This window comes from Magnolia sinica, chromosome 16 (genome assembly GCF_029962835.1).
Source record: "Magnolia sinica isolate HGM2019 chromosome 16, MsV1, whole genome shotgun sequence".
Taxonomy (NCBI): Eukaryota; Viridiplantae; Streptophyta; class Magnoliopsida; order Magnoliales; family Magnoliaceae; genus Magnolia; species Magnolia sinica.
This window is the reverse complement of record NC_080588.1, coordinates 50,233,880-50,260,137: the sequence shown is the minus strand read 5'-3', so window position 1 is coordinate 50,260,137 and position 26,258 is coordinate 50,233,880. Positions and strand designations below refer to the sequence as shown.

The 26,258-nt window shown below is 40.9% G+C and overlaps 1 protein-coding gene across 1 annotated transcript in view; it reads left to right on the top strand.

Annotated features, from left to right (window-relative positions):
* The window catches only part of LOC131228834 (uncharacterized), a 53,516-nt gene extending 30,498 nt beyond the window's left edge, over positions 1–23,018 (top strand). Inside the window, exons 3-4 of the mRNA XM_058224688.1 lie at positions 21,340–21,444; positions 22,218–23,018. Of these exons, the coding sequence (XP_058080671.1) occupies positions 21,340–21,444; positions 22,218–23,018 (906 nt within the window). The remainder of the gene's footprint in view (positions 1–21,339; positions 21,445–22,217) is intronic.
* Positions 23,019–26,258: the final 3,240 nt, after the last annotated feature.

Here is a 26,258-nt window from a genome sequence, read left to right as displayed (position 1 = left end):
CGGGGCAGTCAAATCTGACCTTTGATTGAGAAATGGTGACCGGAATAAAGTCCAACAAGGCCATTTGGGTGAATTAGTGAAAGTCGGGGCCAACTGACCTAAAACCAGGGTATAAAACCCTTTAACCCCTCTCTTTCACTCACTCCTACAACAATTCCAACAACATGGACGAAGTGTGTGTGGGTGTATTCGCCGGAGACCTCTGTCCTACCGTAGTAGATGCGAAGTGTGGCTGATAAAAGGTAACAAATTCGAGCTCTCTTCCAATTTTCGTAGCTATGGCCGCATGCATGTGTCCTGACACAACTAACACAAAGAGAACCGGAAGATAAACCGTTCGGGAAATTTCAGTACTAAAGTCTTATGCTATGATTCATGCATGTGCCTCGCTAGAATTATAGCCTAAGAACTCATTTGTTGTTCGCTAGAATCAACTAAGAGGTGAGATTCGACCCTTGACCCAAATCCTAGGTTAATTGGATTTTCTCTTTCCAACTATCCTTATAAACTTCATGTGTTGGATAGGTTCTGACGACCCTTGACCCAAACCCTAGGTTGAAGCATTTAATCTGGTTTTCTCTTTCCAAATATCCGTAAAAATACTATACATATGTTATATTTGAGGATTATATAAATATGCAAACCCACCGATGTGTATTGTGTTTGACGAAATGCCTGTGTGGGCCTGATAATAACATTACTTGCTAAGTATGGTTGACAAAATGAGTTGAAACCTGGTTTTGCTGAGTGAGGTTGACAAAAAAGAAAAATGCCATCAGGATTATCAGCCAGGCCCTAAAATGAAGGAAAAAAGAAGAAGCAAATATCAGCTTGATCCAAAACTTCTGTGGCCCACAAAAAGTTTTTAATATATGGTCAATCACCATTGTTTCCCATGGCATGTTCCACCTGAGATTTGGATCTATTTCATTTTTTTTTTAATTTTATGGAATATGCCTTAAGTGATCTAGAAAATTACCAGATGGACGGCATAGATATAGAATATATACATCAAGATCGGCCCCACGGTGAGGGTCGCATCGTCTTGGGGAGGCCAGGCTACACCTAATCCCCTCCCAATTATCAAACATTTACAGTAATCCGTTGAATGAAATATTTTACTTTGAATTCAATATCTCGTATCATTATCACATACCCCTAGTTAGTATATAAGGGGCCGACTTTTCTAAGGAATAAGGAACGTCTATTTTGTACATCAAATCTGCACATGTAAGGCCCATGTTTGTTTTATCTACACCGTTGATTTAATGGCACCCATCTTGGATGGACCCTTTTCAAAAACTTCTAAATAGTAAGATTCTATTTTTGGTCTTTTCACCGTTGAATATGAATTGTTGGTGCATTTCTTCTTAACTACGTACTTATGTGCTAACACTAGAAGGGGCATGGTCCATCTACAATAGTGACAATTATACTTGTTGTTGCTCGAATTTGGATGGAAAAGGACTATCCTGTCCATCTACAGTGTGACCTTACCCGGTCGACCGGGTGGACCCGGTCGACCCCATCTGGCCCTAATAGCCATTTACCCGGTCGACCGGGTCTACCCGGTCGACCCCATCTGGCTCAAATAGCCGTTTACCCGGTCGACCCCATCTCGCTGTCCTATGTGCGTAGCCGGTCGACGATTTCGTCCATTAATCTGCCTAACAACAGGCCCGAAGCCCGAAGCCCGGTCGAAATGTAAGTTATATCATCCTAAACCCATTGCCTAAAACCCACTTCCTCTTCTTCCACACACCTTCTCATCTTCTAGTCACGTTCCTTTCTTCCACAATCCTAAACCCATCATCATCTTCATTCCATTCTCTAAAATCTTTCCTACTATTTTCGGTAGTAGTTTGCTACAATGAATGTCCAGCTTGCCCTGTTCAATATCCAGTTTGCCTCGCTCAATTTGTAGTTTGCCCTGATCAAATTATAGTTTGTCTCGCACAATTTTCGGTATTTCCTCGCTCAATTTCTATTTCTAGTTCATATGAAGCTTGTTTTCAATTATGTCTGATTTTATAGACGATGTTTATCTCGTGAATTTTATGTTTGATATGTTTTTAAATCCATCTTTGTAGGTGATGAAAATTCTGCCGTAATCTCCAAGCCAATATGTAGGGGATGGGAGGAATTTTGGAAAGATGTTGCTTGTCAATAACATATGATTGCTTGTCTGTAGTATGTAGATGATATTTGTCCAGGGGATGGGAGGAATTTTTGAAAGATGTTGTATTATACGGAGTATTAATTTCATTGTTGAATGTACATTGTACATTGTTGTCCCCCTCATGTACCATTACATGTTATATACATTGTATTATATACATCGTTAAATATACATTGTACGAGGTTTACAGTAATCTTGGAGTGCATAAAATTTCCAAGTCTGTGCAGATCAGTCCGCGTTCCTTCTCTAATTACGATAGCCTTCTTTAATCACGATAACCCAATTAGTTTTAATCAGCCCTTTTGCAATCAACCCTTTAACTTGAAAATTTTCTTTAGGTGTAGGTCATCTGGTATAAAGAGCTTGTCCTTCTCTACTAATCTCGTATAACTAGTTAATACTTTTAATCACTCAATGTTCAATTAATATACATTTTTCAGCCTCATCTGTTACCATATATCAGAACTAAGGTCATTAATGGCAGTTTCATGTTTGCCCTGCTCAATTTCATGCTTGCCCCACCCAATTCCATGTTTGCTCCTCTGATTTTCATGTTTCCTCCGTTGATTTTCTAGTTTGCCCCGCTGATTTTCATGTTTTCCCCGCTGATTTTCTAGTTTGCCCCGCTAATTTTCATGCTTCCCCCGCTGATTTTCATGTTTGCCCCGCTGATTTTCATGTTTCCCCCGCTGATTTTCTAGTTTACCCCGCTGATTTTTTAGTTTGTCCCGCTAATTTTCATGTTTCCCTCGCTGATTTTCTAGTTTGCCCCGCTGATTTTCATGTTTCCCCCGCTGATTTTCTAGTTTGCCCTGCTGGTTTTCATGTTTCCCCCACTCAATTTCATGTTTGCACCGCTCAATTTCATACTTGCCCCTTCCAACTTTCCGTTTGCCCCGCTGAACGCGCATGAGGCTGCCACTAGACCAATCAAAGCAGACAAAAATTCAAGGCTTAACTAGTATTAAGCTAGGTTTCAGTGGTCTGCCTTGCTATGGATGCTCAAAACTCAATTCCTGATCAGATTCTTCCATCCCCATCTCAATTCCAATGGCTTTCAGTGGCAAAGTTTTTAAAAAATGGACCATATTCCAATGCTTTTATCTGTCATCCCTGTAATTGATATACCTCTGAGCACATATTCCAATGGTTTTGTTATCCATCTTTTTTCCTAAATGAGATCTACATTCAAGCAAGAATAGGTTTTCAATACAAGAAATAGATATATTCCTTAATATTATTTTTAGTGTGACTTAGAAAAGTAGGAACTCATCTCAATTCGTGACTATATAGTCTACAAAGTTAAATTTTTTTGCAGGCTATATAGTCTAAGATGGATCACAAGAGTTGGCCATGGAAGATTATGTGCTCATCAGAGAGGACAGTCGCTGCAACAGACTCTGTTGCGGCTTCTTTGGCTATCTCAATTGGAAATCAAGATGCATATTTAAGTTTGCCTTGCTCATTTTCAAGTTTGATTTAAATTGACTACAAACTGATTAAAACTGAATGTGAAGTGAATGAAATGGATTTTCGACCATTGACCTGATGAAATCTTGGAAAATAATCAGGTTAATTGGCTAAAGTAGCTTCCCCTAGCCCAAAATCATATATGATACGTCAAGTAAATAATTTCGGTTTAGAACATATTCTTGTTAAATGAATAAAGAAAGAAATTATAAAAAGAGAGAATTATTTTTTTTATATGCTTATATATACATATTTATATAAATATGTATTAGAAAAATGTATGTAGGTAAACATAAAGTTCTTCGTGTTAAAAAAAAAAAAGAAAAAAAGATTGGCACGACACTACTGTTGGACTAAAATCTCATTATACCTGATGAATGCAATTAAAACAAAAGAAAAAGAAATTTAAAGAAAAGAAAAGAGACATGTTTCAATCGCCTACTGTTGGAAACAAGTTATTTGAATCTTCATTAGCCCTCCTGGTCACCGTGGCCGGCATAGGGCACTACATCAAAATACCCTCACCCCACATCAACATTCTTCTCTATGGTATAACATACAGCTCCCTATTACTCTATTCATATATCCCATGATCATATAGAGCCCCCCTTCTCCACCAAACTTCACATACATCTCATCCATGTTTCTCATTCATAGTGATCTCCACCTGTGTCTGTAGCTGGCACAGGTGGTTGAAGAGCAGGCTCAATGTTGAGCTAAGGAGGTTCTTGTATCTCTTTGGCAAAGCTGGCACATTCAAGCATCTGGGTATCATACATTCTTACCATGTCAGACATGATCCCTTGAGCACATTCAACCATCTGGGTATCATACATTCCAGGCATAGTAAGCCATTGCCACACTTTGGATTTTTAACTGGTGATAAACAATTAATCTAGCACATGACTGCAGATGAGAAGTCTTCCAACGCCTCAAACAGTTTCTTACTATGTTTGTTATGTGTGAAAAAGAAAAAAGAAGAGGGTGGTATAAATGTTGGGCGAACAGCATGTGAGCATCAATTGAAAAAGAAAAAAGAAAAATACCTTCTTCTTCTTCTTCTTCTTCTTCTTCTTCAGTAAAGTGGGTATAACATACCTATGCTTCCAGATTGACTATCTTTTCATCCCTCAACCTCAGTGCTGCCTTCTCTCTGGAAAAGCTATGCGTGTCTCATGTCAATTCATTTTGACTACTCTCGTTATGATATAAGATAAAAAATGAGACAAATCTAAAAAAATGAATTAACTACTCTCATTATGAGATAAGACAAAAAATTAGACAAATCTAAAAAAACAAGTGAGCAAGACAACTGACCCGGTCGACCGGGTCCCAACCCGGTCGACCCCAACTAGCTGACCCAGTTTATCAGGTCCCTGGACCAAGGTACCTATGGCTACGGATTCACGGTACCTATGGCTACGGTTATAATCCGTAGCCATAGAGGCTGCTAAATCCGTAGCCATAGGCTGCCTTACTAAAAACAAAACCAGTGAGTTGGGGTCGACCGGGTCAGAGCTTGCCCTATTGCTACGGATTATAACCGTAGCCATAACTGTAGTGCTATGCACTTTTTTCTCTTTTCTCTTTTTATTTTTTTATTTTTATTTTTTACATGGAGAACATTTTTCCCCTTACATTTTTCTATAATACATAATTATGTAAATATGTATATATAAGTATATAAAAATATTTTTCTATCTTTTAATTCATTTCTTTGTCTATTTATTTAACAAGCATATCTCCTAAACTAGAATGATTTACTTAACTTACCACATATGATTTTGGGGTAGGAGAAGCTAATTTAGCCAACCAACCTAGTTATTTTCCAAGATTCCATCTGGTCGACAATGGTCATAAGGTTCGTGATCATCCTATTTGTATTTTTCCAGGCATGGATCATCCACAGTGGAGCCCATCTGGCTAACATTCTAGATCATAAGACCATAGCCTTCACTTATACGAGCTTATGACACAAGGATACTACTTTGAAGGAGATTTTGCTAACAACATTTCATGGGTCTCCTTTGATTCTCATTTGTGGAACGATGTTCTATTGAAACACAGAAACAACTTGATGTTCATCAGGATGTTTATGTTAAAAGATGTCGTAAGAATGTATATTGATTTAGAGTGTATTATTCCAAACCTTACTCATCTTCTAAACCTATACCTAAAGACACATATTACCCAAAACCATGTACAATGAGTCTAGGGCCCACCAAAACTGAATTTCATGAGTATGGGGCATTCATTCTCCATTGTTTTCTATCATGTGGCCCATTGAGCTTTGGATCTACATCATTTTTGGGTACATGAAAGTGAAGTGAAGGGAATTGACCGTGAAATGCATTGAATTGACCTTAAAGTGAAGCGAAATGACCGTAAAATACATGAAAATATGAGCGGGGCAAACTAGAAAAACAACGGGGCAAATTGAAATATGAGTAGGACAAACTAAAAAAACAGCGGGGCAAATTGAAATATGAGCAGGACAAACTAGAAAAACAGCGGGGCAAATTGAAATATGAGTGAAGCAAATTAAAAAAACAGTGGGGCAAACTAGAAAAACAGCGGGACAAACTGAAATATAAGCAGGGCAAACTAGAAAAACAGCGGGGCAAACTGAAATATGATCGAGGCAAACTAGTAATTGCCTATTTGAGGTTGCTACGGCAGAATGCATTTCTTTGTTAAGATAAAACAAGGGCTTTATTTTTTTAAAAAAATTTTGGTTTGGTGAAACATGGGCTTGTTTTTAACTTGCAAAAACACAGAGAAAGATTTGTTTAAAGCTTCTTTTTCTATTAAATAAAAAAAGAATAAGGCCCTATATGGTAGCCACTCCTGGATTTTTAAAGCAATTTGAAAACTTAGGTATAGAAATCTAATTTTATAGGCAATTGTTGTTTGGATGAAAATTAATGATATTCCATGATTAATTGGTCTAATTTGATGAAGAATATCATGAAATTTATGAGGTTGTGAACGAGATTACAAAGTAGAAAATTCATTCATCGTCCACCAAAATTACAAAGTATGCTATACATTAAAACACTAAATAAATTACAAAGTATGCTATTTTTCAGATATGGAAAACTTGCACTTCCGGTGATTATGTCCAGTTTATTTGCATCACCCACGCTTTGTTGTTTTCGATTCCTCTCCACGCGATGGAATTCTGAGCTTTTTGGGTCTTCCAGCTAACCTCCTTTGTCCTGGGGGGTTTAATTTGTGCAAAATACTCCTTGAAGCCCACTGAAATTTCTTTCCACTCAGATAGGGATAGCCTTATCTGTTTTGCTTCGAGCCATAGTGAGAAGGATATCATCCAAAAAACTGCCCCTTCATGCATTTGTCCTTTTGAGCCCAGGATATGCTAGAGAACCCGGCTGTCAGTAGGTACCTGGAACTCGAGTACCTAAAGGACCCAACCCAATTTAAACAGATCTAGATCCACTTTCTAAACCTACTTAAAGATCTGGTCGGATTTCGGTCCATCACTTTTAAACACTGTAAATTTGGTCAGGTACAGTACTTAATTGGTTACCCATTAGATACCTGATTAGTTTAATATGAATATTGTATATATAAGTGTTTTACAGTATATACTAATACAAATTATCGGTATTGCTGTTATAGGGGTTGCTGGGAGTAGAAACAACGGGGCAAATTGAAATATGAGCGGGGCAAACTGAAATAAGAGTGGGGTAAACTAGAAAAACAACGAGGCAAATTGAAATATAAGCGGGGCAAACTGAAATATGAGTGGGGCAAACTAGAAAAATAGCGGGGCAAACAAGAAAAACAGCGGAGCAAACTGAAATATGAGCGGGGCAAACTAGAAAAACAGTGGGGTAAATTGAAATATGAGCGGGGCAAACTAGAAAATTAGCGGGGCAAACAAGAAAAACAGCGGGGCAAATTGAAATATGAGTGGGGCAAACTAGAAAAACAGCGGGGCAAACTAGAAAAACAGTAGGGCAAACTGAAATATGAGCGAGGCAAACTAGAAAAACAGCGGGGCAAAAAAGAAAAACAGCGGGACAAACTAGAAAAATAGCGAAACAAACTGAAATATGAGTGGGGAAAACAAGAAAAACAACGTGGCAAATGTCGGGTCTCATTTGTCCACGTCATTTCCAAGGACTCAAGCTAACAAGATATGCCGGATTTCTCTCTCCCAAATAGATTGCGTGCTATGCTACATGACTTTTTAAAGGAGTAGTCTTATATTTTAGCTTAGTTTTTTAAATAAAAAAATGAAGTTCTTTATGATGTATAATCACGTATATAATTAATAAAATCATAGATAGCAAAAATAAGTCCTATATTGAAATATAATAAACTAATGTAATAACAAAAATATTAGCACGTAATTGAAATAACAAACTAATGTAATAACAAAAATATTAGCACGTAATTGAAATAGCAAACTAATGTAATAACAAAAATATTAGCACGTAAATGAAATATAATAAACTAATGTAATAAGTCCTATATTGAAATATAATAAAAATGAAGTTCTTTCTAGTTTTCCCCACTCAATTTCATGTTTGTCCTGCTGAATTTCTAGTTTGACCATGAAGTGATTCAAATTGACCATGAACTGAATGAAATGGATTTTCGACCAATGACCCGATGGAATCTTAGAAAATAACTAGGTTGATTGGATAAATTAGCTTCTCCTACCCCAAAATCATATGTGGTAAGTTAAGTAAATCATTCTAGTTTAAGAGATATGCTTGTTAAATAAATAGACAAAGAAATGAATTAAAAGATAGAAAAATATTTTTATATACTTATATATGCATATTTACATAATTATGTATTATAGAAAAATGTAAGGGGGAAAATGTTCTCCATGTAAAAAATAAAAATAAAAATAAAATAAAATAAAAAAGTGCATAGCACTACAGTTTTGGCTATGGTTATAATCCGACCCGGTTGACCCTAACTCGCTGGCTTCCTTTTTCTTTTTTTTTTCTTTTTTTTTTTCATTTTTCTTTCTTTCTTCCCGTTGTAATCCCCACCGATTTTTGTGGGTCCCATTATGAGGTATGTGTTATATCCAAACCGTCCATCTATTTGGCGAACTCGAATTAAGGCTTGAGGTGAAAAATAAGACAGATCTAGCAATCAAGTGGACCACACTGGAAAAGGCAGTGGGGAATTGAACGTCTACCATTGCAACCCTTTTAGGGGTTACACAAGTTTTGGATCATTATGAAATTTGCTTTTCCTATTCATCCAGGTCTTTGTGACCCTATGAATGAACTTAGACGGGGAGGATTTCTCACAAACATCACAGTGGGCTCCACCTGAGTTTCTAATGGTTGACGCTCATTCAAAATTTTTCCTGTAATGTGGTACAATTGAGATTTGGATATACCTAATTTTGGCCTCATACCATAAAATGATCTGGAAAAATATATGGACGGCATGGATGAAAAGTATACAACATGGTGGGGTCCACAGACCACCGACCGTCCGCATTAGCTGGTGGCAAGGGGGAGTACCGAATCCGTTTCCGTCAAAAGGAGGGGTATTTTCGTCCTGAAATTCCGACTCCGTACGATGAGGTCCAAGTGCGTATTCTAAGTTTGTATTGCTTCGTAAAAACCGCTGGATAAAAGGTGGGGTCCACAGTCGTAAATTTCTCGTTAGCGGGAGGTACCTAATCCACTTGGATTGTCTACTGAAGCTGACACTAGCGAGGTGGCTACTGGGTAGTGCTGTGTGGGACCCATCATGATGTATTTGTTTTATCCACTCCGTCTATCTACTTTTTAAGATCATTTTAGGCGATGAAAAAAAAAAAAAAACCGGTTATAAATCTTAAGTGGACAACACCACAAGGAAACAGTGGTGATTGAAAGCCCCACCATTACAAACTTCTCAGGGCCCGCTGTAATGTTTATTTTCCATCCAACCTGTTGGTTAGGTCACATAGGGATGAATGAAGGGAAAAAAAAAAAATCAAATATCAGTTTCATCCAAAACTTTATTGGCCCGTATAAAGTTTTTAACGGTGGACATTTATTCACAATTGTTTCCTAGGGTGTGGTCCACATGATAATTGGATCTGCCTCAATTTTGGTTTCATAGCCTAAAATTTTCTGAAAAAAATGGGTGGACCGAGTGGATAAAACAAATACATTAGTGTGGGGTCCACAGAGCACCGTCAGCAGAATCATGTAACCAGCCTCACGGGCATAGTGAAATCGATGTGGGCCCCACCCGTGAGTAATATTTAACAGCGGTACCGCACAGAGATGATCCACCGTCGGATCATTCATAAATGTACTATCTTTCGGCAAAAGATCTGTAACACACCCAATAGAGGAAATTTTCTATTCATATACAGCCATTAAAAACACAACAGAGTTTCGTTCTTTCCTCTGTCCGTTTCATTTGAAAGCATGTGTGGCCGAGATTTCAGTAATCTGAGAAGTCAAAGGAGGCCCACACACTGATATGAATGTCCCGTAGCAACCACTTAGATTCCCCTACTTTAAGAAGAGATAGATTCCCATGATAGTTCACCACCGGTTTGAAACTGGTGGTGACTCCTTAACCCTACGCAAGGTACAATTGTATGGCAATCCAGACCATCAAAATCCGGCGTTGCTTAACTTTTAACCAACCATTTGATAGTAATCGATTGGATGGTTAGGATTGCTTGAGAATTTTTTTTTTCTAGGCCTCTGATACATTCACAGTGGACCCCTGAAATTGGGTGGTCTGGATATAATGCCACGTGATGAAGACGAGTCACTACCATCTTCAAACCGGTGGTGAACTAGCATTAGAGTCTCCACCTCAACCGAACATTAACCAGGTCTTCAGTCCATTATAATTATAGCGAAAACCGATCAAGGGAGTTTGATAACCTGTCCATCTCTGCTCCCCTGTCGTTCTTTATTTCTCTGGGCCCGCTCTGTGCGTTGAACTAGTTTTGGTCTGTCGCGGCTCGATTTTAGTTGTTACCATAGAATTGGTTGATCCAGACCGTCCATTTGATGGGCTTTACGGTTGTTGGTAGTAGAACTGAATATGGTTATGAACATGAATCTGAGGTATCCAATTGGTGGCCTTTAAAATGACGGTGGAAATAAAAGTGAGTTATGGGTCCACATTCACAAATAAAAGCTCATCATGGATTCCTAGGATTCTCTCACGAAATTGCTAAAGGCAATTAGGGGAAACGGAATGAAAAGTAAATTAGAGGGCATGAGTGCAAGATCTGGGACATTCATCAGGTTGGCCCCTGGTGAACATACCCTGGCCCAAAATAAGGCTGTCCAATTCATCATGGGTATTAGGGATATCTGACAACTGTCTAATTGATACTAATGAGCTTGTTAATTGATGCTCATCTATGTATATGCACCATCCTAACACGGGGTAACACACAAAAACTTCAAATATATATATATATATATATATATATATATATATATAGAGAGAGAGAGAGAGAGAGAGAGAGAGAGAGAGAGAGAGAGAGAGAGAGTCATGTTCCCCTGCGCACCTATGCACGTGCGTACCTTTTCACACGTGTCATGGTTGTCTAATCTGAACCGTCCATGTGATGCGGAATCTCATGAAACCTCGTGTGACAAATTTTCACTCTTATCTAAAATTCTGGTGAGCCATAGAAAAGAGAAATGCAAATCAAGAGAGGAAACTGTTTTTATTTTTCATGGGCCATCAAGGTTTCATATCAAAGAAAACTTTTTCCTATGAGGTTTCACGAGGTTCTGCTTCACATGAACGGTTCAGATTTTGGATCCACATCACGTAGGATGGGTTCTCAAAAAAGTTCGTACGTAGTACGTACGTACGAACTAGTTCGCAGGTGAGCGTTTCCGTGTATATATATATATATATATATAATATGCTCACATGTGTACCAACGTATGTTTGCACCTTTGTACACGTGTCATAGGCGTTTAATCCGAATGGTCCATGTGATGTGTAATCCCATGAAATTCCATTGGACAAAATTTCACCCTGATCTAAAATTCTGTTGGGCCATAGCAAAGAGAAATGATGCATAATCGCATGAAATTCCATGGGACAAATTTTCACCCTGATCTAAAATTCTGCTAGGCCATAGCAAAGAGAAATGTAAATCAAGGGAGGAAACTATTTACATTTTTCATAATCCACCAAAGTTTTGGATCAAAGAAAAAATTGGGCTCAGGGGATTTCATGAGGTGTCGCTTCAAGTGGATGGTTTAGATTTTGGAGTCATGTCATGTATGATGAGTTCTCAAAAAGTTCTCACAAGTTCCTTGTGAATTGGTGAACATTCTGTTATATTAGATACTAAGAGAAGTTCGACCTCATAAGAACTTCCTACGAGATAGAGCTATGTGGGCCCCGCCGTGATGCGTGTCGAACATCTACCCCGTTAGTCAGATGCACCATTCTATGGTGGGACATGGGCTTAAAAATCAAGTCAATCCATGACTTGGGTGGACCACACCACATACAACAATTGATAGGGGTTATCATCCCATTAAAACATTCATAATCATTTATTGGGCCCATCAAGATGTGGTTCACAAATCCAGCCCATCCATTGTGTGTGTCCCACTTGGATGAGGAGTTCGACCAAGTTTCAACTGCATCTAAAACTTAGGTGGGCCCACCAAATACTTAATATATATTTTAAGCATGACTTCCTATGGTTTTAGATGGTATGGCCCACCTTAGTTTGGTATATGAGTGATTTTTTTGGATATCCCATAACTTATAGGGGACCCATCAAATGCACATTCAGTGTTGATGTTTGACACACATCACTGGTGTGTGTGTGTGTGTGTGTGTGTGTGTGTGTGTGTGTAGTTGAGAGGGGTTATCCGCCCATTAAAACTTTCGTGATCATTTCTTGGGCCCACCGAGATGTGGTTCACAAATCCAGTCTATTCATTGTCTGTGTCCCACTTGGATGAGGGGCCGGATCAAGTTTGAGCTGCATCCAAAACTAAGGTGGCCCCAACAAGTGCTTTTATATGTTTTAGGCATGTCTTCAAATGGTTTTTAAATGGGATCATTACTCTTGCTCGGGTGGTAGACTCTCAGGAGTTTCAACACCCGATCAAGGGTTCGAGTATCCATAGGTGGTGAAATTCCACTAGCGTGAGTGTGTGGGGGTGTGTGTAAAAAAAAAAAAAATGGTTTAAATGATATGGCCCTCTTGAGTTCAATATATGGTTGATTTTTTGGATATCCCATGTTGTTAAATATGTTTGGAAATACCAAAAAAATAAAAAATAATTAAAAAATTTATTATTATTATTATCTTTTAAAATTACCAGGTTGAATCACGCAAAAATACATTGTCCTTAAAGCATGATTCGCCCCCTATCAATCGCTGATGGGTTACAAGCGAATTGCTTTTAGGATAAGACAAACCTATCTAGATCCTGTGTGCAACAATCAGGAAGGGTCCACTTAAAAACTATTCAACGCAGCTGATCTTCTGGCAAACCCAGTTAGCGGACGTATTTGCAATATTCTCAGAAAAAGGTAGATTTTAGTAAGATCTGATGGATGAGGAGAGATTTGTCGGAGATGATGAATTTTGGATCGAAATGGTCCAGTTTATATAAGCACCAAGGGAGTAGATCGTTGCTAGGTGGCCATCAATGGGTCAGAATATTTGAAAAATATTTCTGACTATTGATCATTAATTTGGGCCGTTTTAGATCGTTGGATCATCAAAATGGCTGATCATTTCGAATCAATAATCCGACCGTTCTTTGTAGCATATAAAACCCAAGCTCATATCAGACCACTCGCACCGTCTCGCGGCAGTTCAGTAAGGTCACGAGGGAGCGATCACTTTGTGACATGATGCCTACATGTGAAGTGCAAAGTGCACCAACTAGCGCCACTACAACCTCATTGCCCGTGCTCGAGCATGCATACAGAACCCTAGCATCTCAACCTCCAAGACTCCAACTAAGAATACTACACACCTCCATATAAAAACCTCAAAAACTTATTTTCTCATTTCCGATGTGGGACTAAAGAAAAATCGTACTTTTTCATTTGAAGATTTCAACATCATTTTGGTGGCAAAACGAAAATTTTGATTATTTTTTTTAAAATTTTTTAAAACCAAATTTCAACATCCCATAACCTAAAGGGGACCTACAAATGCATGCTGTTGATGTCTGCCACACATCACAGTGGGTCCACAAAACTCGACTTCATGGGAAGTACCCATGACGTCAACCTTATACTATCATTTCCCATATATATATATATATATATATATATATATATATATATATATATATAAAGAGGGAGAGTAATGGTTTCCTGTGCACTGTATCGCAGGAAACCTTTTACTCACCTTTTCCCCCACCAGTCATACAACTTGTCTAAGTGTGTTTGAGGTGGGCATTACCGTGAGACGTACATAAAATCCACATCGTCTATTAAATTTAATATAGAAATTAAGCAAGCCACAAGTCACAAAATTTTTACAGATTTGTGAGTTAGGTGGGCCACAAAAAGGGAAACAATGCAATGTATATATAATGGTCTCTTGAGTAACCAATTTAAGGTCCAAAGGTTTGATAAGTTCAGGTGGCCCCCACTGTAATATATATGTGAAATCTACTTTGGCCGCTAAATGTGTCCCCTCATGTTATGCCCAAGGCCCAAATATCATCCTTATCCTAATTCAAGTGGGCCACACCAAGGAAAATAATTTTGAGGGTAATGTCACCTGTACACTGATTCCAACCGTGTGTTAAACCTATATCACAAATGATGCTGGTTTTTCATCCTTAAGCCTAAAATTGAGTCAGTCTCTTGGTGGGTAGAGTGGATTTTAAAAATGCATGATGGTAGGGCCCATCCAAACAACATCACCATTTACTCACGTTCAAGTAAAAGACTTTTACTGCAATGACGCGGTCACCACCCTGTACAGTTGGTGCGAGACTCTATGAGGCCCACTGTAACGCCCCGACTTTTCAGGACTCGAGTATATGACCCGCATTCTAAAAACCCAAGTGTTAACCTTAAAGGATTGTCAGATATAATATTTTTCTTTTATCAGAGTAAGCAGATCAACATAAAGGAAAATTTCAATTTCATTTAGAGTATACCAGAGAGTGCCCATAATGACTTATACAAACTAATGTCTCCATTCTTACAAATACAAAATGAAATAACATTACATGTGAAATAAAGTAAATTTGCAACAATCTTGAGCTGTGAAATCCTGTAGCAACCCTTAGCAAATATAATCATGCACCCTTGTCAACCATAGCCTGCTCCTCATCAATATGAATGTGAACATCATCAGGGCCACCTGTGCTACCTGCACGGTTATATATTTGATGGATGAGTGGCCAACTCAGTGTGAACTCCCCTCAAGATTACACACCACTGCATTAGGTAAGAAATAGTATAAAACATCCAGACAACCAAAACTGAGTAAATATAGTCTTATTAGATGCATGGATGCATGAATGCAATCATCGACCCGGGTAAAACATCCAGACGGGCATTGGGGTCGTCACCTAGGGATAAGTCTGGTCATCAGCGCAACATTCAGCGTAATCGCAGGGCATGATAATCCAAGTCATTATCACAATCAAATGACTGGTCATAAGCGCAACATTCAGCGTAATCGCAGGGCAAAATGATCCAAGCCATCGTAATATGCCATGTATGCATGCTTTGCCAGCCCATTATTAGTCCATTTTCAACCAGTTGATTTGAATAAGCTCACGGTCACTACGGGGAGCACATGGCCCAGCGTAGGCCGACGGCTCGGGCATAATGTCCCATTACCACCATCCCCGACCCATGAGGCTACCATCTTAGGATGTTTAATGGAAACCTTTCGACTAGTGGTCAATCATATTACAGTATACAGGGCTTACCATCGCATGGTTGTACAGTATAAAACATCGGACCCATATAGGGAAAACATCAAAACAAAACCACGTAGGGCGAGTATCAAAATATGCCACATAAGACGAATATTAAAACCATACGATAAAGACCATTCTTGAAAACCATTGGACACAACAAACCTGGATGGTAGGCCCACATCAATGATCCATCTAGACTGCCACTCAATAACTACTAAGTCGAAGGTCCATTGCAATCACCGTCAATCGACTTACATCCCAAGTATGGGTGTACATTTATAAGTAGGGGTTTCCCACTAATGTACCAGTTTAAAGTCCATAAGCAATCCACAAATAATCCACAAGCATAAACAAATATACAGGATGAACATTAAGCACGTAATATAGCAATTCAATTTCAACAATCAACACATGTGCTTATAGAATGGAGATATCATTCATAAATTAAAATAAAACTATAACTTAAGCTAATGAGAAGATGGAAAGCTCAAGGAGAAGAATCATCACCTTATAGTCTGCATCGCCTACCAGTATTACTAGGGAATGCGCGTTCCCTTAAAATCAAATCCTAGCATAAATCAAGATGTACAATTAGATCAAAGTTCTACATACCACCTAGGGTTTAGGATCATAGCCTAAGGTTATCTTTTAGGGTTTTAGTGTAGAATTAAGATTTTATCCTAGGATTTAGTCTTAAGTTTAGATTCTAAGAATTGAATCCTAAATTGTTAATATTAATATTATTTTTATTATTGTATAGTGGATTGAATAATATTCATAATAGGAGTACTAATCCATCAATTTAATAATGATGGTTCGCAAGTTCGTATGTAGATATACCGATATTACCTATCATTCTTATAATATCTAATAATTTCTTAAATGGTACATGTAATACTACTAACAATAATATAACAAGGATTAATACCAATACTCACGTTAACAAGGATTATGCTAATGATTTCAAAACAACCATTAATATTAATAATATACCCAATATTAGCTAACATGACACTAATAATCATTGTGATGAAAATACGTAATATGCTCTACCCTTACGATAATAGATAAAATAAAACATTAATATTTAGTAACAATAATCTACATATGTAATATCTTATATGAGTATAGATAATTTACTAAAGGCCATACATTTCTAATATTTAGAATTCCTAATAATGATAATTATGGTAACGCTTACAATGAGTCTAGTGTAGGTTTAAAGGGCCCCATGATCTTGATGGTTGGATTAACATTTAGGTGTCATGCACACCATTGAAGGTGACCACCAGTTGAATGAGGATGGGGTGGTCCACCGATGGAAGCAAGGCCCACTCTTTTGGAATGTTCAGGGCCCACAGCCCTAGTGTGGTGCGGTTAAGATCAGACCTAGATTGCATTTGGCCTCAGCCCAACCCTTGTGGGACTGGGACTGGGTCTACTCACAGCCCAACTGCAGCGCTAGCACTTTGGCCCTGGAAATGTTTCGGTTTGGTGGCTGAAACTCAGTGGAATAATGGTCAAAAATAGCTTTGCTCAATAGAGTTAATCAGTCGAACCTTGCTGGAAATTAAACGAATAATGAAGGTGGTGTTGGGAGTTACCTGGGCTCCTTCTTCTCCAACCTCACTTACCTCTGCTTCACCCTCTAACCTTCTCTCTGCAATGACATTTCTGGTCTGCACTTACTCATTCAACCCGAACTGATCGGATTGATCTGGTGCAGTACGGCACCAAGTGCATGCTTACGTTGGGCTCTCTCTCTCTCTCTCTCTCTCTCTCTCTCTCTCTCTCTCTCTCTCTTACAATGGCTACATGGCCAGCACTGAGCCAACTCGACCCGAGTTAGATGGGCCGTCTTGGTGCAGTGCGGCACTGAGCTCACCTTCTTACACTCACTCTCTCTTTCTTACACTCTCCCTGGCTCTCTCTCACTCAACAAGCTCGAGGTGCGGATCCCGAGGAGGTAGGGACTTATTTATAGAGCTAGGGTCACACTTGCCCTCCAACCGACGGTCCGGATGTTGTGGTCTTGGGCTCTCTCTTTCTCTCTTTTTGCCAAGCATGAAATCGATCCTCCAGTGGGGTGGTTTTCTTATTATCATGGCCCACCGAATGGGCACCTCTGATCTAGAAATGGGGCCCACTGCATCATGGTGGGTTTCCCGGTTAAACGAAGAAGATGATGTGGTTGGCAATGACAGGTTCTTGTCTACGGTATATTTCCATGATCTAGTCCGTTTGGATGGATCAGATAGGGCCACTGACCACTTTGGGCCTCACTTTTTGGGCCATTCATCACCGTTTTGCATAACTCGCGAGATTTTCCCACACCTCCTTGGTTTTCTTGTGAGATGGGAGGCCTTTCAGAGAGAGTCGTTATAGCCCTACAACAGACGGCGGAGATCATTCCGCGTGGCTCAGGGAGGCACTTGGATCGCGCCAGAGAGGTTTTCCCGAAAAAGAAAATGTCTCCCACTCCTTTTGTTGCCACAGGCAGATGCCTGCCCATAACCGACATGGACAGAAAGCTTGGATTTAAGCTCGGAAGAATGGCTAGGATGGAGGGAGAATGGTTGGTGCGGATTGCCTACACAGAAAAATCCTGTAATTGCCTGTTTTTCTGAAAAATGCTGCTGTCCATCCGAGGTTGGCCATAGCACATGCACATTGCACATGTGCAGGGGTTGGAACAGTCATCATGGAGTTGGTCTTCCGGGGCTTTACTATCCAATGGAAGGTCCAGATTGTGTGAATGGTGGCACGACATGGGCCACAATACGTCCAAAGCCGATGTTCCTCTGCCGCCCATTTCTTATTTGCATGAACGGTTGCAGGGGTTGGGTGGACCAACGTGGGTCTAGTTGTCCTAATGATGCAAGACCGGTGGACGGTTCGGATCTCACGGAAAGTGGCTAAAGGTGGGCCACGTCTTATGAGGGTGGATGCCCATTCATACATCCACGACGCAGCGGGAGAATTTCCCCCCTTTTTCGGGAGGTAGTCGGTCAACACCTACTTGACTACTCGGGTCGACCAGTGCACGTCGTGCACAGATAGGTGAGGTGCACGCGCACCTCGTGTGGGCCCCATTAGATGTATGAGGGAAAATCCATACCGTCTATTCTTATCGGGGCTCCATGTCAGAGACCCAAATCAAGGGTCAGCCCGTTCTAAGGTTCAAGTGGTGCTCATAATTTGATTTAGGTCCCGTTTATGGATTTCCCGTTGATCAGTTGGTCAAATCAGTCTGAAATTGAACGTCAATGGTTAAAAGAGTTTAAGGGTCCATTTAAGGCTTTCATCATGCATTGTTAACTAATACCAATGTTAATATGAATTTTCTTGTAATTAAAATAATTAAAAACTCATACATATATATACTTATAAATATAATTTATAATATTAACACGCTACTATTTACATGCTATTAATCACATATGTATTAATATATAATTCCCAATATACAATATCCTATTACACATGTATGGATTGAAAATTGTACAATATCTCTTTTAAAATCTCATTGTTAAATAATATACCATCTTATTAAAATATCTCATAGTTTTTGTATAAAATATTTAATATTATGTTGATATTTATAATTCAATTATACTCCGTAAAATTATTATCCATCATGCTTAGTTAATATAATATTATTTTCATAATACTTTATATACATTAAATATATAGGTGCGGATTGTTTTTCAACGGTCAAATTTAAACTAGGATGAACGTAAGTGTTTACTTAGGCTTGGCTTGTATTTATGCTAAGCTTGGTTATACGGTAACACCCGAGTACTAGAAAGTACGAGGTGTTACACCCACTGTGATGTGTTTGTTAATTTCTACTGCTCATGTTAGGTATGAGCCCAAAGATGAGTCATATCCAAAGTCCAAGTAGACCGTGCCACCAAAAAATGATGGGAATTGAACGCCTATAGTTGAAAGCTTCATTAGGCCATGAAAGTTTTGATTCAAGTTGATATTTATGTTTTCCATTCATCCCTGTCTTTTTGAACTTATGAACAATTCGACCGACAAATGAATATCACTACGGGACCTAGGATGCTTTCAACATGGATATCATTTTCACCATTGATTTCTATGGTGGGGTCCACTTGATCTTTGCATATGCTTTAATTTTGGGCTCATATCTTAAAATGATACGGAAAAACAGATGGACGGTGTGGATAAAACACATGCATTTGCGTGAGCCTCATATAGTCTTAACACCACCATAAATGGTGGTGAGCTCTTCACTTCAAATCAGCCTCCACGTTTTATCGTAAATTACATTTAATTTACATAAAATAGTGGTTCAGTTAGGGTGAGCCCATCATAATGTATTTTTAAAATCCAATTGACCCATTAGTTGAGTGATCAAATCTTAGGCCTGGATATGAAAAAGCAGCCCCATCCATAGTTCAGGTGTACCGTACGATTGGAATGTGTATAAGGATTTATTCACCATCCAAACTGTTTCCCTTGATGTGGGTCACTTGAATCACGAATAGTCATAGTTTTTTAGACCCACACCTAAATTTTAGTGTGACATCTAATGGATGAAGTGGATTTCACATAAACATCAGGTTAGTCCCTACAAAAATTCAATGGCAAGCTCCCCTCTCCTATTATTTCCCTTGGCTCATGGCCCAACTTAATCATGAATCTGATTATTTTGTGTGACATATGGCTAAATTTCCATAGTAACCCTAATGGTTGGAGTTGATTTCACAAATGCATTACTTTGAGGCCTAGCCCCAACCTCTCCGTCTAAGCAGTTCGGCTTGGTCCGCACAAAGGGCTCCTGCGGTATGGCGCGCAGGGGACCACTACACATTCACTCACTAACACACTCACTCACTCTCTCTCTCTCTCTCTCTCTCTCTCTCTATATATATATATATATATATATTGTTATGGGAAAATCTGGGCCCCTACAATTTCGAGGACCAACATCCCCTTAATCAGATTAGATACACAAGAGTCAATCTGAAATGATTAGTATTATTGAAGGGAAGGAAGATTCCCGACTCGGTCACAGTTGAGCTCTAGCTTCGAGGCTAGCAGTTGGTTCGGAGTAATCTAAGACCAGAATAGTCAGCATGAAGCTCAGACCGAAGGCTTTAGACCGTCCCGCTATCGTCCGACCAGAAACGGGTAACTCGGCCATTCACATCGGTGTCACTCATTGCGGGAATACTCGACTCGCCATAACAGGTCCACCGTCCGCCTCAGAACTCTGAGGGGGGGACCTCCTGAATATTTAACAAATAAGAAAAGCCAAGTCATGAGTCCAGGCTGGGGCTCGGCTCGGACTCAGAACGCGCCTCCCTTTTTAACAACTCAATGGCGAAGGCTCATTTGCGTATTGATCTAAGTCCAAGGCTCGGAGTCAGGGCTTCTTTGGCCTAGGATCCTGAGTCGAGGCCGGGGTAGGATGAGGATGCTCCATGTGCTAAACTAGGTAACTTCCTTAGGCGAACACGACCGATCATTTCGGTCGCAGATATGCATGATACGCTACATGATCCCCAGATTACAGACCATATCTCCATGATCCCAGTATCCCACTGATTAAGTGAATCGTACCGAGATTAATGGACTCGAACCGTCCGATAATTAGGCATAAATACAATAAGACTCCATTACTGCATGTACGCAACATCTTGCACTCTCCCTCAACTCTTCAACTTAGACCCAGATTCCCTTGACTTGACTTAGGCATTGGAGGGTCCCCTGCTTAGACTAGGGTCTCCTTTACTCATTATAAGTGTGCAGGTTCAGGAGGCTGAGGTGATTCGGAGTTCACAAGTCAGAGCGGAGAGTCATCTAGATTTAGTCATCAACATCTTTGGCGCCGTCTGTGGGAATCTGATACGGAAGGTCAGGTTCCGATCCTTAAGCATAATGGCGAGATGAAAGAAAAAGGTAGTAGCTGCGGAACCGGAGCAAAATGAGTAGACTCATTCCTCATCGCTACTTCACGCCGAATCAGCCCCAGGGCCTTCCTAGCATTCTCGCAATCGGATAAGTAAGTATCGAGCTATGCAAAGTGAAATACAGGCCCTGCGCGACGAGATTAACCAGATGAAGTAGCGATAGGAGCCACAACCACATCCTGCTCAGGAAAACCCTGTTCCCGAGCCGATCGGTCTGGTCGTGGAAGCTCACTCCGCACCGAAGAGTATGAGACCTGAGGGACCTCAATGCCCTCGGGTGCCAGTTTCGGTTCAGAATCCTCCCCTGACCCAAATCCGAGTTTTGGCTTAGAACACAGATATTCGAGCTCCAACAAATGCCTCAGTCACCTCGGCCCTGACACCTACAGATCTCCGTCATGAGCTGGAATGAATGAGGGGAAGGAGGACTCCCGAGATAGAAAACACCCAGGAGATAGTAGCTAAGAATAAAGATCCTTGGGAAATACGGTTTGCGGAGCTCAACAACAAAATTCTGACACTAGAAAAGAAGCAGCAGCCGTCGTCAGTTCCCACCGTCGTTTAGGCGATGATGGAAGAGACTAAACCTCCCTTCATCTCGGTATTCATGAGCAAGGTGATGCCACAGAGGTTCCAGATACCTCCGTCATCTAATACTCCAGGTCTAGTGACCCATCTGAGCACATAGAAGCTTATTGTTCGTGGATGCAAATCTAGACAACAACAGACGCGATGATGTGTAGAGGGTTCTTAATCACACTCACAGGATCTGCTCGGAGTTGGTACCGTCAACTCAAGCCCAATTCCATTGGTTCCTTCGCAGAGCTTAGCCGATTATTCCTTACCCAGTTCATAAGTGGTAAGAAGAGTCGGAAGCCAAATACTCACTTATTCACCATCAAACAAAAGCCTAAGGAATCACTGAAAGAATACATTGCTCGCTTCAATGAGGAAGCGTTACAAGTGGAGGACTACGATGACAAGATAGCACTCTCCGTCGTCTTCGAGGGTTTGAAAGAGGGAAGGTTCACCTTCTCTATTGGGAAGAATCCACTAAAGACGTTAACTGACCTCATTGCCAAATCTCAGAAGTATACTAACATCGAGAAATTCTCCAATGCCCGCAAGAATGTTCAAGTGACAGAGTTGACTGGCAAGGGGAAGAGGCCAAGGAATGAAGAATCTCAGCCATCCAGCAAGGGACCAGATGACCGAACCCCTCGCGATCGTCGCTCGAGGAGAAAACCAGAGGAAAAATTCTATTCCTACACTCCCTTCAACACATCTACCAAGCAAATTTTACTAGACATCAAAGGACACAAACTTCTAAATTGGCCAGTGTGTATGAAGGCCGACCCCGATCATCGAGACAAGCGCAAGTACTGTCGCTTCCATCGGGATCACGGCCACAACACAGCTGAGTGCGTGGATCCCAAGGATGAGATTGAGACCCTTATTCGTAAGGGACATTTGTGTCAATATGCCAAGGGAGAAAGAACCACTCGGAAAGAAGAGTAAGAATGAGAACAGCCGAACAACCCCCCTGAAGAGCCGGCCAAAATCCACACCATCTTCGATGGCTCATCTGGTGGAGGAGACTCAAACTAGGCTTGAAAAGCCCACTCTCGGAAGTCCAATCTGGAGCATTACGTCCACTTGACCGAGTGGCCTAGCAAGGAACTCCTGGTCAGCCTGTGCAGTTTGACCTTCACGAAAGATGATGCGCATGGAATCCATCACCCGCACGATGACGCCCTGGTGGTTACTATGACCATAGCAAACTACAAGGTGTACCGCATCTTGGTTGATACCGGAAGCTCGGCCGATGTAATCTACTCTGAAGCCTTTGAAAGAATGGGGATTCCAAGGTCACATCTTAGACCTATGAAGACCCCCCTGCACGGCTTTACTAGAGAAAGGGTAATCTCCGAAGGAGCCATCTTTCTCCTCGTGACCACGGGTGTAAGACCCGTGTCCTAATCCGTACTGTTCCGTTAGCTTCCGCGGTCCTTCCGGTCAAATTCCGGCAACCTTCGCACTGTATTCGGTGTTTGCGCACGATCCTAAGCCAGGTCCCGCGCACCGACGTCGGCTTGGTCCGAAAGTTATATCATAGCGACTGCGTCGTCGCCGCGGTTCCAACGCCGTGACTTGCGCACCGAACCGATACCCAGGTAAGAAGATGCCGATCAGCGTTTATTCCGAAGAAACACCGCGCGTTGCGGATTTCGAGGGAATCTCTACAATTAGTCCCATCAATCAACCATTAAAGCATCCCATACCTCAAGTACAACAACTCATCTCCATCTTTTACAAAAGTCTACCCTCTTTCCACCTCACCACTCCTCTTTTTCCCATTTTCAACATCAACCATACCTCCTTTTACAATTTTCAACCCAAACCATCCCCCATCACTCCATCACCCATCTCTTTCTCTCTCTCTCTCTCTCTCCCTTTACAACTATCTCTCTTATTCATTTTTTTTTTAAATCCAAATCCAAGAGAGAGCACCATACGTATGAGTCCCCCATGGTGAGAAAACTTCATTTGTGAGGTCCACCTTTCCTACCCCTTCATCTTTCATCTCAACCATCCATTTTTCATCTTCCTCCATCAAAGAGAAGCACAAGGAGCTAAGGAAGCCAAGGGAGCAAGAAGATCAAGTGGTGGGTGCCTTGATAGGGTAGATTTTCATATTTTTAAGATGGGCCAAGTGAGGCCAACCGATCAATGGTTTGGATCTCACTTTGGACCCTAAGATGTGGCCGATGGCCCACTTGGATCATCATGATCATTCCATGATGGGGCCATTCTCCATGGACCCCATCATGATGTTTATTTTCTTGTATGCTTAGGGTCATCTAGACCATCTATTTTAGTGGAGAAAGGATCTCCACCGTTGGATTTCAATTCCATGGACCCCACATGTAATGGGACCCACTTGATGTATGATTTAGTGCAAGGGAGGGCCCATAGTGCCGGGGTCCCTCCATCACGCGGGTCTCACTCTCTATCTCTCTCTCTCCCTCTCTATTTCCTTTTCTTTTTATATGTGTGATCATAACAGGGTTGTATGGCCCACTTGGATGGATCCCACCCTGAAACATGCATCCTTTCCAAGCCATCTACAAGTGGGCCCACTTTGTGTGTAGTATCCACGCCATCCTCCATGAGGTGGCCCACATAAGCAATGCCCACCTCTAGTGTATTTATAGAGTCCAGCGTCCAGGGACGCTGGACGTTTCAGGGGAAATGTAAATGTTAGCTTGGTTTGGGGATGGCCCACTTGTGTAGGCTCCACCTTGATGTATGTATTAAATCCATGCCGTCCATTCTTTTCCCAAACCTGTTTTAGGCGTTGAGCCAAAAGATGGGGATTATCGGACCTTCGGGGGGGCCATACCATACCAAATGGCGATTTTCACCATTGAAACCTTCCCTAACTTCCTATACGCCAAAACATGTCCGATATTGGACTTGAACTGCTCGTGGTGAGCCATGGAAGAACCTTGGATGGCGCAGATCTGCAAGAGGTGGACCCCACTGCAAAATCCTTAAAAAAATCAAAAATAAAAAAAAATAATAATAACAGCACTGCTGCTGCGTTAGAGGTGTAACAGCGCTCACAGCGTCCGGGCGGACGGACGTCCGCACCCCACGGCTGTGGCCGTGGGCCCCACCTTGATGTTTATATCTAATCTGAACGTTCATATGGTGGGCCCCTACCGACGTGGGCCCACCCCAAAAATCGGCTTGATCCAAGACTCGGGTGGCCCACACCGTAGGAAAGAGTGTGAATTGAACTCCACCCTTGAAACCTTTTTAGGCCACGGTGATGTGGGATCAAGGTGAAATTTGTTTCCACCCTTCACCTGGTCGTGTGACCTTATCAACGGGATGGAATATAAACATTATGGTGGGCCCCACATGGAGCCCACAGTGATGTAAGTGTTTTAGTCTCACCGTCCGCCTGGACGGTGGACGTGGAGCCACTGTGATGAGTGTGTGGGCCCACTGTGATGAGTGTGTGGGCCCACTGTGATGTGTGCGTGTGTGTGTGTGTATATATATATATATATAATATTATATTTCATATAATATTATATGTATATATATATTATATACTATATATATTATATACTATATTTTATGTATATATATTTTTACTAATGTTGAGGCCCATGATTGAGGCCCACCTTGATATATAGGTAAGGCCCACCTCAGTACGTGTGGCCCATGGTTGAGGCCCACTTTAATGTATATATAGAGCCCATGGGTCGAGGCCCATTTAATGTATTAGGGGCCCATGGGTCGAGGCCCATTAAGATGAAATGTGGCTAATGTGAGTAGGCCCATTTGATGCATATATGGGGCCCAACTGTCGAGGCCCATTTGACACATGTAAGGCCCATAAGATTAAGCCCATTTGATACGTTCTAAAGCCCACAGTTTATAGTCCATTGCAATGCACATAAGGCCCATTGGTGCGGCCCATTGATGTGGCCCACTTAATGAATATAAGGCCCATGTGACTTGGCTAATTTGATGTATTTAAGGGCCCAATGGATGTACCTAAGGTCCATTGCATTGTGTGATCCCAAAATAACTTATGAAATGATATTTGTGGCAGTCGTGCCTTGGGAGCAATGTTGGTTTGACGTCCACATTGAAAGTGTAGTGTGGTTAATTGTCCGCATTATGACTTTCCCTTGGGCCCACTGTTACGCCCATATGTGTAGTGTGTAGGCCGTCTAGGCC